This window comes from Fundulus heteroclitus, chromosome 19 (genome assembly GCF_011125445.2).
Source record: "Fundulus heteroclitus isolate FHET01 chromosome 19, MU-UCD_Fhet_4.1, whole genome shotgun sequence".
NCBI classification, from domain to species: Eukaryota; Metazoa; Chordata; class Actinopteri; order Cyprinodontiformes; family Fundulidae; genus Fundulus; species Fundulus heteroclitus.
The window spans coordinates 15,238,304-15,252,113 of NC_046379.1; the positions used below are offsets into that span (position 1 = coordinate 15,238,304).

Below are 13,810 nucleotides of genomic sequence, written 5' to 3' on the forward strand. Positions count from 1 at the left end.
CAACATGTTAGATTGTCTTATCCCTATATCCTAGCATGTGGGTGCCCCCCAAGGACAAACAAGCACACAGCCTGTTGAATATGATGTCTAGCCAACCAGAAAGCGAGATAAGGGAAACCCTGAGAAAGAAAAAAAAAAAACTCAACTCTATATCATAGTGCAGCACTCCACTACTTTAACCAAGGCAAAGATATTTCTAAGGATATTTCTAAGGCCTCTAGCGAATCCCACTGAGAGCCTTTATTCTGGACAGCAAAACAATGTTCCAAAGCAAACCATGAAGTTTGCCTCTGAAAGCCTAGAAATTAAAAAATAAAGGAAGGGGTGGGAGTAGCCTAGTCAAAGTCCAAACTTAAACCTGATTGAGATAGTGTAACGTGACTTTAAGCTTGCTCTTCATGCTTGAAAAAAAAAAGAACTCCTAATATGGCCGATTCATAGCAATTCTACAAAGAGTGGGACAAAATTCTTCCGCAGAGACGTGAAGAACTAAATCTTGTGAGTGAAGCTTGCTACACACTCCATGAGAACAATTTTTGTTTCTTGTAGTCATGGTGGGAAGAACATGAAAAAAGTTTGTTTTGGCTCCGTTTATTCATACTGCACGAGACGCTCAGCTGCAGAAGTCACGGTTAACTGATCCAAGCTCAGTCCGAACTCGGCTTGGATCGGTTAAAAAAGGGTAGTGTAAATGGGGCTAAAGACTTTGAACACTGGCGATGTGCAGTACTACGGGGGGCGGGACTGCCCCACTTGGATAATTTATAGAGTAAACTCTGCAAGTGAGCAGAAGTGGCATGTTCAACCACTTAAACCACCAGAGCTTAAACTGCACGACTGCAGTTCACATATGTTTGAGACATTTCCTCTTCTCCAACCTAAACATGGCCATCTAAATCCTGTCCAGTAGTCAGACACACCATGAGAAAAAAGTTCTGCCCCGACGTTGTGTCGAGAGGGAAGCAGGGAGACCCTCAGAGACAGGGCTGGGAGAACAAAATTACGTAATTTGCTGCCGGAGCGAGACAAATGGTCTCAGTTCTCTTGTAGTATGTAGCGGCATTTAGCAAGAACCCTTGATACTGTCAGGGAAGGCATGACTACTTATTGGGTATAAGGTGTAATCACTTTCGTAAATTAATACTTTGGTTAGTTTGATTTTTTTATTTTATTTTTTTACCCTCAAAAAATTAAATCATTATTTAAACATTCTTTTTTTTTTTTTTTTGGCCAGGTTATGTTGTTTTTCTTGTCTTAAAAATAGGTTCAGGTAGGTCTGAGACATATAACGTGTGACAAAAAATAAACCGGTCAGGGGGCAAATACTTTTCCAGAGCAATGTACAAAATATTATTAGCCTCAAATTACTTTTAATTTAAAAAAAATGCATTTTTTTGATTTTTGGTGGGTTCTAATTCTTGTTTCTCTTTTTCTTCCTGTCTGAACTTCTTTAGGTTCCTTTCTTTGGACCTCTGTTTAATGGCGCCATCGTCACTGGGACACTGTTGCCAAGTTTGGTACGAGCCACTTGTATCAATGCCAGCAGAGCTGTCAAGTCCCGGCTAACTCTCTACCAGAGCTTGTATCCTTTGCATCTCCACCTGAGTGCACCGTGCCTTTTTCCCCATGCCGTGTGAGAACAGCTCATCACTGGATAATAATAGACCAGCAACCGAGGTAAAAACTTTCCTGCGCTTCAGTTTATAGCGAGACCAAAAACCCTCCTGGGTAAATTCATTGAGACATGTGGCGTGCATGTCATGTTAGCCAGTGTACACAGCTGAGTGCTGACAGTGATCTTTATGAGCTGCCTTATTTACATATAACTATTAGGCTGGGCTGTTTCGCTGCCTGGAGCAAAAATGGGAGGTTTGTGGGGCTGTTTTGGGTTTGAGCACAGATAATGTGTCATCATCTATCACTACCGTTTTATGGCCGAAAAAGAGAGCCAAAATAAAAGCGCCATGAGCAAATACGCGTAAGTGCATTCAGACGCACACACCCCTGCATCCCTCCACCCATCCAACAGTGTGCCGTTAAGAGCCTGACTCCAGCTGTAGTTGTCAGTTGGTTTAAAGAGAGTGTAATTACCAGTGGAGATAAATTAGCATGTGAATGCCGGCATCATGGAGTTGTGGGGGGCGGGGTGAGATGGGGGGGGGCAGAATCGGGATGGCCCCTCGAGGAAGAAACCCGATCTCCTCTAACGCCCTGCTCCTCCTCTGACTGCATGTACATCACCTTCTCACCAAAACCGTTTGGTCCCCCTTTGCGGTTGCTATAGAAACCTCCCCAAAGGACGTTCGGTTTGGGAGGAAGTCTGTTATCCGTGCGCTTTAAGGTACTTGTTTATCTAAAACTTGTTGCCTTTAAATGTTTCATACTCGTGCCGCAAACACTGTTGGTCCCAAATCAAGCTGCAGCCTACGCCGTGTTGCCCGTGTGTAAGTATGCATCCGTCTGTGTGTTTCACAATGCATCACATCGCCTGGCCCCCCAACCCAGTATCAGGCTGCGTCTGTGTGTCCCCTGTGGCATCCTGAGTGACAGATGTCTGTTACCCAACGCCAAGTGAATTAGCCCAGTGTGACCGTCTCTGCCAGAGCTGAAGGGGAGCAGAGGTGGCGGGGCCACTGCCTGCCGGTAAGAGCCTAAGGGAGGCGGGGGTTGGGGTGGGGGGGTGTAACAGGCCTGCGTCGAGCTGCACAGCTTCACCTGGCATTCCTTAGCAGAGGAGCAATAAGCACAAAGCCGCAATCTATGGGAGGAGATAAGCGCTGCCTCTGGAGGTCTGGCACTGATAGGCAGCCAGGCCTCACACACTCCAAGAGAGGAGATGAACAAGTGTGCCAGGCAAAGCACCGCGCCAATATCAGTATCTCTGGGTCTGATGTTTGTATGTTGAATTAGAGAGCTCGTCAGGACAATGGCAATGCATAAGTAGAAGGTTGTTGTTGTTGTTTTTTTTGTTAGGAGAGTTGACATTCTTTCATGTGCTGATAGTCCAATAGAGGCACTAGGAACTGGAAATATTGTTTTAAAGTCACTGGGTGTGCATTGCTCTACTCTTTTTCAAAATTTCCTCTTGCGTTTTCTTTTTTGCTTCTTTAGATATGCAGCTTTTTATCTATAACAGGTTAGAACAACAATCTGTGTGCTTTTTTTTATGTCAAGAATGTGTGTGTGCGCGCGTGTGTTTTTTTTTTTTCCTTTTTCTGTGCAAGAAGAAAATCCTCATCCTTAGTTTACCCCTCCACAATGCCTTAACAATCCACAGCCTGCTCTCTGCCTGTGAGGCCACTCTCCAAGGTAATTAGAGAATATTTCTTCAAAGAGGAGCTATATGACCCCTGTGTGTCCAGATAAAAGGCCAGTGTGGCTAGGCAGCCCCCTCTCTCGCTCCGTCACAAGGCTCAAGAGGACTCCAGCAGTCGGCTGCAACGCTCCCAGAATCTCTCAAGCTAATAGGATTTGATATTAAAAAATGTCCACCAGCAACATTGCAGGAAAATACACACAGATGGACAACAGTGTTTTTCAGTAGGATACCACCTCGTAATATCTTTTCCTATTATGTCCTGTTTCCATCCATCTCCCCTTTTCCTCTCTCCTGCTGATTTGTTAAATCCGCGCTGTTCGGTGCACTTTTTTCATGTGCTGCACAGCTTTTAGTCGCACTTTATGCCACATGTTTCATCAGTTTCGTCTGCCAGGACACAACGTTAGCCTCAAACTTATCACAAGCCTTTTACAAACCACTCATCATAGATCATTAATTATTTATATAAATCTGATAGACTTTGTGGTCAGAGCATCAGGTCTTCAACTGGTCCATCCTTCACAACACCAGTGACCACAAAATGTTTTTATTTTTTTAAACTATAGATTTTTATTGAGTCATTTTTGCCCTGGTGTACTGGGTTTCTACACAGTTCTGAAAGGTTCGGAAAAATATATAATTTGCTTCCAGTGAGTTTAAGGTCTGAATTGGAAAGTAGGGAATAAAGTGAGGAAATATAATTGTTAATATCTCCTCTACTTTTGTCTTTTATTGCTACTTCCTTAAAGATTAATAGCTGTTTTTTTTTTTCTTTTTATCTTATTAATTGCTCAAACGTTTTCCTTAAAATATTTTAAACAAATGTTTGCAGTTAGATATTGAGCACGTTTACTTGCTCTTTTTGTTTTTACAGCTATGAAAAAATTATACAACCGGTGCTACTTATGTGGCATCTTTTTGCATTGCCATGGAAAAGTACACCTTCTTCTTCAGTGGGCTGTAGCATAACTATGGACCCACAACCACCGAGCGCTACATGTAAATCCTCCATAATCACTTTCCGTTTAACCTGGGGCAAAAGTAATATGACGCCCCTCTTTACTGTTGACAGACAGTCTTATGGATCTATATTATGGATACTACTCAGATGGTGAAACAGGTCATAACAAGGCTGAACGTTGTGAATTTTAGGCCAGTAAAAAGTCAGAAAAACAGTTCGGCAATTTTTAAAATCACATTGCCTTATCTGTGAAGTTTTATTCAAGCCCACAGACAACCACATTCCGATAAACTAAAATATAATACTTTTTATATTGAATAACATTTTTAACGTTCACTCTATAGATTTGTTAAATACAAAGTGAAAGATGTTAATAATTTGGTTCTGTTAAATTCAGTTTCTCAGAAAATTGGCATATTAAAAAAGACCAATAAAACTGTTTTTTGTATGCAGAAATGTCAGCTTACTGAGAAGTAAGACCCTGTTTTGGACCATAGGTGAGCTCAATTCTTTGTCAGGATGGTGTTTGCATGAATTGCTGCATCTGTGCAACAACGCATGGAGGTGATCAGCTGAGAACTTCAGGAAGCCCTGGTTACTTTAACAGCAGCTTTTAAGTCTCATCTTCCTTTTCGCAGTAGTCCACACATGGTCAATGAGGTTAAGGTCAGGTCAGTTTGCTGCCTAATCAAACAGGACAATAAAATGATAATTAAAGCAGGTATTGACAGTGTGGGATGGAGGAAAGTCCAACTGAAACATGAAATCAGCCTCTACTTGAAGCTTGTCGGCAGAGGGAAGGGTGAGGTGCTCTAGAAATCCCTGGTACTTGGCTACACCATCTTTGGACTTGATAAAACACAGTGGGCCAACACCTGCCGTTTACATGGCTCTCCAGATCATCTCTGACTGTGGAAACCTCTCACTGGACCTCAGTCCACTCTGTCTGTGGCGGCTCTTGAAGCCCTGATTTTAATGGAGAGTTTTCAGCAAAATATCATAGTCCACTCAAGACTGTAGTTATCACTGTTGCTTGTGCCTCTCTTGTTTACCACGCTTTTTCCTTTCTGTCAACTTTTCACAAATATGTTTCCGTGTAGCACGGTGTGAACAGCCTGCCCTGTCTAACCTGGAGTTTATCAGTGATTATTCCCTGAACAGTTGTTCAATCAGCTTTTTTTCACATGATTATTTAGCCCATGACATAGCAGTTTTGTATTCAAATGTCTATTTATAGCTTTTTTATTAGTCTTATGTAAAGTTTTGATATTATGAGAAAACTGAATTTTGGGGATTTTAATTAGGTGTGGCTGTAATCATAGAGATTAACTGGCATAAACCCGTGTATCAGTTGAATTTAATCATTGAAATAAAAATAGTTTTTATTTTTCATTTCAAGGTGCGGCTGTAAAAAAAAAAAAAGTTTGATCACAAATTTTACATTAATAAAAAACGTGTCTAGAAATCTGGAGAATGTGTGTTTCCATAGACATTTAGATTGAAACATTTCTTTGAACTCCGTTTAGGTAGTTTCCTATTTCTTCAGCCAGAATGTGCACCATAGTAGCAATAAAGAGCCGATAAGTTTGTTTCACCTGAAAGCAGTCAGTCACAGGATGGCCTCGCTGTCCAATTCCATTTACTGCGTATGAAGGTCGTTCATGCTGTCACTATAGAGTAATCTCCTCATCCAGAAGGTGGGATTCATTTCTTTCTTCGACAAGCACTTGAGTTTGATGCTCCGTCTGTCACTTTTCGTGATAGGGCCGTTGTAAAAGATAAAAATGGATCTGCGTGTGCGTCAGTGTGTATGTGTGTGTTTGTGAGATGGCAAGTTACTAATAGGTGAGACAATGCAAAACTGACCTTGATTCAGAGACATATCCTTCCTACTGAACGGAATCAATAGCTTTTGCACACTGCTCCCAGTTCCCATCCTCTGCTTTGACACACAAGTAACCCCCCCCTCCCTCTCTCACACACACACACACACACACACACAAAGATCCATCTCCAGGCAGCGATCAATAACCATAATCTGTTTCTGCCCATCGCCAGTCATGCGAGCCAGGCTTTTAGGTGGCGTGTATGTGTGAGTGTAGCAGAGAGAAGAAGGTTTGATTCTTTCTTTGGAACCCGTAAAGCTGCTGAAGTCTGTCATGTTTCCCCCAACAGGCTGGCATTCGCATGTTTGGACATCATTTCAAAGGATTTAAAGTGAAAACATAAAGGATGCGGTATCCTGTGCACACTCCTTTGTGTATTGATGCCGCCCCCCCCCCCCCCAGACTCCCATTGTAATTATTACAGTGACATTCTCACAGCCCTTCCTCCAAGTTATTATCCCACTCTCAGCCGCGTCTGTCTCTGACCACAACCTTTTCTTTTTCTTTTGTATACTGTAAAACTCTTCACCTAGCAGAGATGAAAGTGTTCCCGTATGCATGATGGGGTGTCATGAATAGGATCTGCCATGTTAGTGTTGTCTCACATGAATTATTTAGCATTGCTGATAGTTCTAATTTGCCAGCTGTTGTGCCATAACTGTCAGCAGCCTCATAGATAATACTCAGCAGTCTGGATCGCCGCGGCGCACGGTGCTTGACTGGGCACAGTGAGATGCCATCCAGGTCATTATATACAGGATTCATGTGAGTGTAACTCGCCAACTTCCTGTTCGGAGGAAACAGAGCTCACTACCAGGGAGTAATTCAGAAGTAAATTTCATCACCTCAACTTCTTGAGTAAGTTTATTAAAATTGAATTATTGCTGGATGAGTAGGTGGGTGGGGGCCTCGTTTGGTCTTGGCAAGTTCTTCTTTGGGCGGTGGCTGGCATTGGCTTTGATGGGGCGGTTGAGAGTTTATGCATTATTTGGAGGGCTACTAAAAGGGGAGGGGTCTCTCTCTCTCTCTCTCTCCCCCTCTGAATGTTTTAACCTAATCCCATTATCAGTGTAGCGCACTGCCTCCCATCTCTTCCCCTCCTTATCCCTGCCCCCTCCCACCCCTCTCTCCAGCTGACCAGCTGTTCCTGCCGGGACTCACGACAATGTCCGATGTGTTCAGATCACTGAGTAAGCCCCCCTCCACACACGCACGCACACACACACACACACACACACACACACACACACACACACACACACACACACACACACACTCCTTCCTTCCAATGCATGCACACTCACACAGATGAACAGAGTGCAGACCATGCACAACCAAAGCAATTGCCAACCCCATTGCTGGAGCGTAGAAAGGCCTAGAAGGAGGAGGGTGTTAGAAGGGTAGGCTGGGGGGGGGGGGGTAGCTTTGGGTGTGTGGAGGGGGCAAGCACAGGCCTGTCAAACCAAGAGCCCTGACTCAGGAGGCAGCCCAGCTCGGATGGCATATGGCGTCTAGCTTCATACAACATGCAAAAGTATTCTCGCCCTTCGTCCCCTCTCATCTACTCCCCCCTCTCCCTGTCTCCCACTCCTGCTGCTAATGCAAAATGACTCATAGCATTACTCCTTTTATTTTTTTTTTTAACCCCTCTTCCCCCTCCACATTAGTTCCTCCTCCCCTTGCCACCCAGCCCCGTAACAAAAGGCGTCCACTGCATGGCACCCACACCCTGAAAAGCCCTGGAGGCCCTGCCCAGCCTGCACTCTGGAGTCTGGGCTTCATGGGGGCCGCCCCCTTTGAAAACACAGGTAGGACAGGCGTAGAACCAGACGGCCGACAGCAGGGTCCCAGAGCCCCGCCAAGGGTAGCATACACAGGCACTGCTGGTGTCAGACTGTTGTGTATTTTGACATTCTGGAAAATAAACTACACTTTCTTACAGATCTGGTATTTTACAGGTTCATCTCTATAAAGTAGAATATTATCACAAAGTTAATTTCTTTCAGAAACTCCATGTAAAAAACTCAGATTAGCGTAGACTGATTGGACAAAGGCTCAGATTTACTTCAAACCTGGCTCTGTTCATTATCTGTCTCTGACTAACGCTGATCAGCTCAAACACCCTCTTACTGTTTAACACAGAGCTTGGGGTTAATCATTTTGACTTGCTTTACAGCAGCAGGACTTTGCAATTTGTAGTCACTGAGTTTACTTTAACTGAAGGCGATGGTTGGACAGAAGTGTTTGTACTTACTTAAATATTTCAATTAACAGCCCTCTGAAATGGTCTTACATATAAAGGAATCGATAGATCTACATAGAAAAAAAATATTTAAATATTGTCCAATCTTTTTTTCAGATATTGATATGAGTAAAAAAAATGAAATCTTTAACCCCCCCTTGCTGAGTTACTGTAATCCCTGAGTCCCCACTAGACGCCTCAGGGCCCAGTGTGATTGGTTTGTTGTTGCTGTTTCCAGCTCAAGTGTAAAAACCTGTCCCTCCGCTTAAGTGATTAGCATCCAGCTAGCCATTCCATCTGTTACCCCTAGCCCTGTTTAATTAATGAACTTTCTTTTTCCACCCCACACCCAGTGAGCGCAGCACTAAAGCAAAAGCTGTTAGTCCTCTCAGGTTATCGTGTTATCCCCCCTCTCCACACCCTCCCAACTCAGTGCATTCCCATTGATTAGTTATGTTTTGTTTTCCCTCTCTTTTGTCTCAGGGTTCTTGAAGGGAGGGTTAATGAGCTTTACTGGCAAGCGGCGGTGCTTGGAATCGGGGGATAAATGGGAATAATATATTTTTTGTAATAGATTTGGCATCGATGTGAAGCCTCGTGCCACCATGCGCGCTTGTGCAAATGTGAAAGATGTGTGTTTGTGCACAAATACCTTGGAGGTGCATTGTATTTCATCCCTCTGCTATTACTCCTCTGGAAGACTCTTAAACAGTCAGCTGTGTCTCTATTCATCGGCAGATCAACCCAGAAACACTCTTGTCCCATTCTCTTGTTACCAGCAAGTAGTCTGTCTTTTTTCCCCTTTATGTCCCGTCTTCCTTGCGTGTCTCCTGCTACAAGGCCAGGAACAGCTCGTTGTCCAGCTAAAGCTGCCCTCTTTTGTTTGTGCGGCCCTTTTTATCCTTGTGCTAATCGCCGTGGTCGTGTGCCTGAGTTGGACCCCATATTTCACGCTCGGCTCTCCTTTGTTTGACACACCACCCCTGATAAGAATCCCAATTCTAGGGCCTCTCTGATATTGAAATCCAGCAGCGGAGTAGAAAGAGCCTTCAATCATCCATTATCTGTGCTCCAGTGATTACTATTCAATCTCGCAGGGTCCAGGCTCCTCATCACTGGCCCCAGAGCTGAGGCCGTCCCCTGAAAGAGCCCACATCCCTTAATGCTTGTGTCACATTCAGGCTATCCATAGATATTCCTGACGCAGTCGCGAGGCAGGCTCACATTGAATGCTGCTGGGAAATGTCAGTGAAATGTCACTCATCTCACTCCGCTGGAATCTGCTCGTCTCTGATCTAGCACTGGGTTTCTGTAAACTCATTTTTTTCACTAGGCGTTACATCATCTGGCTTTTTCTAAATGACCGTTTTATTTTAAATTCCCCTTTTTCCTCTTTCAGCCTCCAGGACTGCTCTTTTATTCTGAGACTGCAATGCTTAAATATTGCAGACTTAATTCATAGTGGTAAGAAGGAATTAGTTGATTATTTATAAGTTCCACATTAATGCCTCTTTAAATACTTCAAAGGCACTGTGTGCTTCTCGACTGGCCTGTGGCTATTGTTTTCTTTCAGGGGACGTCCTTGTCCCTCCCAGCATTTGCATTTTTGTGCAAAATGGAATTTTTTTTTTTTTTGTATTGACAGACAAGCACTGCAAACAAAGCAATAACAAAAACAAAACATTTAAGTGTGCATCGCTGTGCATTGTTTGCCTCTTCTTACAGAAAGCGGCCTTTGATGTGTTAATTCTGATAGCCTGTCTTTTATTGTCAAGTGGCTGTGGCTGAAAGAGAAGCGATGAGAGATGCTAGCTGAATCTTGTGACGTCTCTCCAATCGAACAGGCTGTAAAAAGACTGAGTTTGATGTACTGCTGGTCATTTAGCCCTTTGTGGTTTTGGACTTTTCATAATAATTTTCAACATTTTACCCATAGTCTATTGTAAGGAAATGTAGTTTTCTGAATATGTCAGTAATATGTAGTTTTCTGAAGGCAAATATGTGCTTCACTTAGTTATTGTTGTTAATTAAGTGATTGTTGGATATCCTAATCTATCATATTTACTGATTCAGAAAAAATAGTAACGGAGACTAATGCGAAGTATTTAGATAATATAAAATTGAAACTACATGCGAGACTTGTGGACTTTTTATGATCTTTTGCCACCATACTTTATGAGAATGCTTGACTACAATAAACTGATACACTATGTTTTAATAGTATGTTCTCTTTGCTCAGAAGTCGTGTTTTCCAAGTTCCTAGTCACATTAACAATGTAAACGTCCCCAGAACTTGGCTTTCTGACATAGAAGGTTGGATCTCAGTGATGAATCCCGAGTTTGGTTTCCAGTTTTGCTCCACAAGTATATTACCGTATTTTTCGGACCTTAAGGCATACTGTGAATTAACGTGTCTATGTGTGTCTTTGTCCACATATAAGGCACACTGAATATTCTTCCCAAGTGTGTAATATCACTCCGCTCCTTCACGTACACAGCTCTCTATCCGTCTCCATCAGGAGGACAGAGTAGTTGGACTACACTATCCTGTTTCTAACATAAGGCCAAAACAAACATAACTTTTATATTGAATTAACTTACTAGGTTTATTGTTGCTAGCGCGTACTCCGGAAAGGATGGTAAAATGCGCGATTAGCTAGCTGAGCATCTAGAGCCATTTCTTTTCCAGCAGGCTCCCACAGAGAGGGACTGCGCGTCCTTGCGACCGCCTGCTTGGTGTATCAAGCTCAGCGTCACATATAAAACAGTTTAGTGTAAAGTCGTAAAATTGAGCTGTGCACGTATGTGTACGCTCGGACTTCCGTGGAGAGAACTACGCCCAAGAATGTGGGGGTCTTTACATGAATGCGCTTTTAGTTTCAACATTACAGTCAGGCAGTCTTGTAGACAGCTCAGGGGTCGGATCAGGTAGTGACACAGTGTACCGTAATGCTCCTAATATCTATTGAGCGTAGCGGCTTTGTTGCTTACCAAAGTCGTAGTTACACATTTTAACAGATTTTTAAGTGCATTGTATCACATAAAATCAGTCCGTAAGCACAATGGTAATCACATATAAGGTGGACTGGATTATAAGGCGCACCATCAATTTTTCAGAAAATTTGAGGAATTTAAATGCGTCTTATAGTCAGAAAAATAAGGTATGTAGTAAAATTTGTCCGTGTTAACTGTTTATCTGCTCTTTTGACAATTCATCACTGGTTAAGCGATTGGCACACATGGTGCTAGAAAGACGTACCCCCCTCCCCCTGTTTTCTGACTTGCAACGAAAAAATGCTCTGCAGTAAGTTGCAATGTCATTCCCAGCTCCATGGTCTGGCTTCGGAAACTAATCAAACCCATTATAAGAACATGGTCCAATTTCAAAGTAGGACAAGATAATACCTACAAATGAAATGGGGGCACAGATTGGTACCTCATTAAATTACCCCAGAGCTGTTTGATGTCAAACAAAAAGATGGTAACAGTCTGAGACCATGTGGGTTTATTTTAAAATTAAGATTTGTCTTACTCATGAAAATCAGTCTTATTTTTCCCCATCAGGTTGCCCTAAAATTCCTACTAGTTTGAAATTCAAAATGGACTTAAGTTTTCCACTTATTAAATGATTTAATCTTGGATAACAGAACAATTCAGTGCTTTTGTTTAATGTAGCCTGCACATCTTCATTAGTTATGTATAGCTTCTAATTACTATTGATGAGATTCTAGCTCATTTGGGTACAAATCTATAGCTTTTTGTTATTCTAATGATTGTTATTTACCCTCAGATCCCCAAGCCAGGGGGCTTTGGAATTTTTTTCCCTTTAAAGGCTGAAATATCTGGAGCTGCTCTAGCTACACCCACTTGTTTTTGTATCAGGCGCCTAACAGAAATCCAGTGTCCCTCCCCCCACATCATCGCTCGTCTGCCTGTATGTATAGAACTTCCCGCTCCTCCATCTGTTTTTGTCCACCCATGAAAAGGGCCTTTATAAGCTGCGGGATGCACAGTTGACATGCTGTAAGCTATGCTTCGCCCAATCAAGACAGTGCACCAAACTTATGACGTGAATCCAAGGGGGCCACAGGCCCTATCCCCCTCCCCCAAGTCTATTTCGATTATGTGGGATCTCTGTCTGAGATCTCTGAGTTGAAGAAGTTTTTATAACGGACATTGTCTCCATCATCCATTTTCACTATAAAAGCCTCCAGTCTGAATGGGACTCCATGCTTGCCCACTGGATGATGGCTGGCTCCTGATTAACCCTGGAGTGACTAGCTAATGTCATTGAAGGAGGGCCACCTGGCTGTGAGACTGTACAGTCAGCTGCCACTGAAGGGCCAGAATAGGGGACGACCAGGTGTTGGGCTGCAGCCCCCCTAATTGTTGCCATGTAATAGCCTGCTTGACTGCACAATATAGCCCAAGGGCGAGGATTAGGGAAAAGCTGTTGCCAACACAGAAGTCTATTTTCTTCTTTGCCCAAGGTTTTCTGTGTGAGTTTCTTTCTGTGTGCATACAAATATACATCTCCCCTCACTGTCCTTCTTTTCCATTAAAATGCAGACAATGAGAAGGCTTGGTCCTTCTGCTGCTTGGTTCCAGGCCTTTATCATCACAAGACGTTGTCTATAAAATGCGTCTCTGTACAGAAGACAGGTGCATTTCAATTAGAATGTCATCCAAAAGTTAATTTATTTTGGTCATTTAATTTTAAAAATAAAATGTATAGATTTACAACACAGAGTGAAATATTTCAGATTTTTTTTTCTTAACATTTTGATGATTATGGCTTAAAGCTAAAAGCTCAACATTTTAATTTTCCAGACATTTTTATATAATATATACATATATTTTTTTTACTTATATATAGAAATGTGAAGGATAATAAGACCTATACAGTCACGGTAAGTACTGCTGACTGAGCAGTTATCCATCAGCCAGTGATGACACCTTCCACAAGGAGAGTAAAGCACTCAAGCCTATTTGCTAAAGACGGCGGTTGTTTAATGTTCTGTTTTCACACACAGAGAGGGAAGGTTCAGTAGTAGTAAAAACTATAGTTAAGGAAAAGTGCACAAGCAACAGGGGTAACCACAACCGTGAAAGCGAAGCGCTGATGCAGTAATTGATGCAAAAGGGGCCCCACCCAACTATTGAATCCATTTACTATACGGTGCATGGATCTACTTTCACCAGGCTGGTATTTGTCTTTTAAAAGATGCGTTTTTTTGTTGGTGTTGTGTAATTTTCAAACTCTCCCAGAAAGCAGTTTTCACTTATTGGCTGAAAACCATAATTATCAAATAATTTGAAATGGATGCTTTAAATACATATCACTCTGTGTGCATTGTGTATATATATTTTGAGATACATTTTTTTGTTTTAAGTGAGTTACA

General features: G+C 42.5%; 1 protein-coding gene across 1 annotated transcript in view; it reads left to right on the forward strand.

The window, feature by feature from the left end:
• The window catches only part of ralgapa2 (Ral GTPase activating protein catalytic subunit alpha 2), a 149,048-nt gene that overhangs the window by 109,979 nt on the left and 25,259 nt on the right, over positions 1-13,810 (forward strand). The window contains exon 39 of the mRNA XM_036150946.1: positions 1,455-1,582. Coding sequence (XP_036006839.1) covers positions 1,455-1,582 — 128 coding nt within the window. The remainder of the gene's footprint in view (positions 1-1,454; positions 1,583-13,810) is intronic.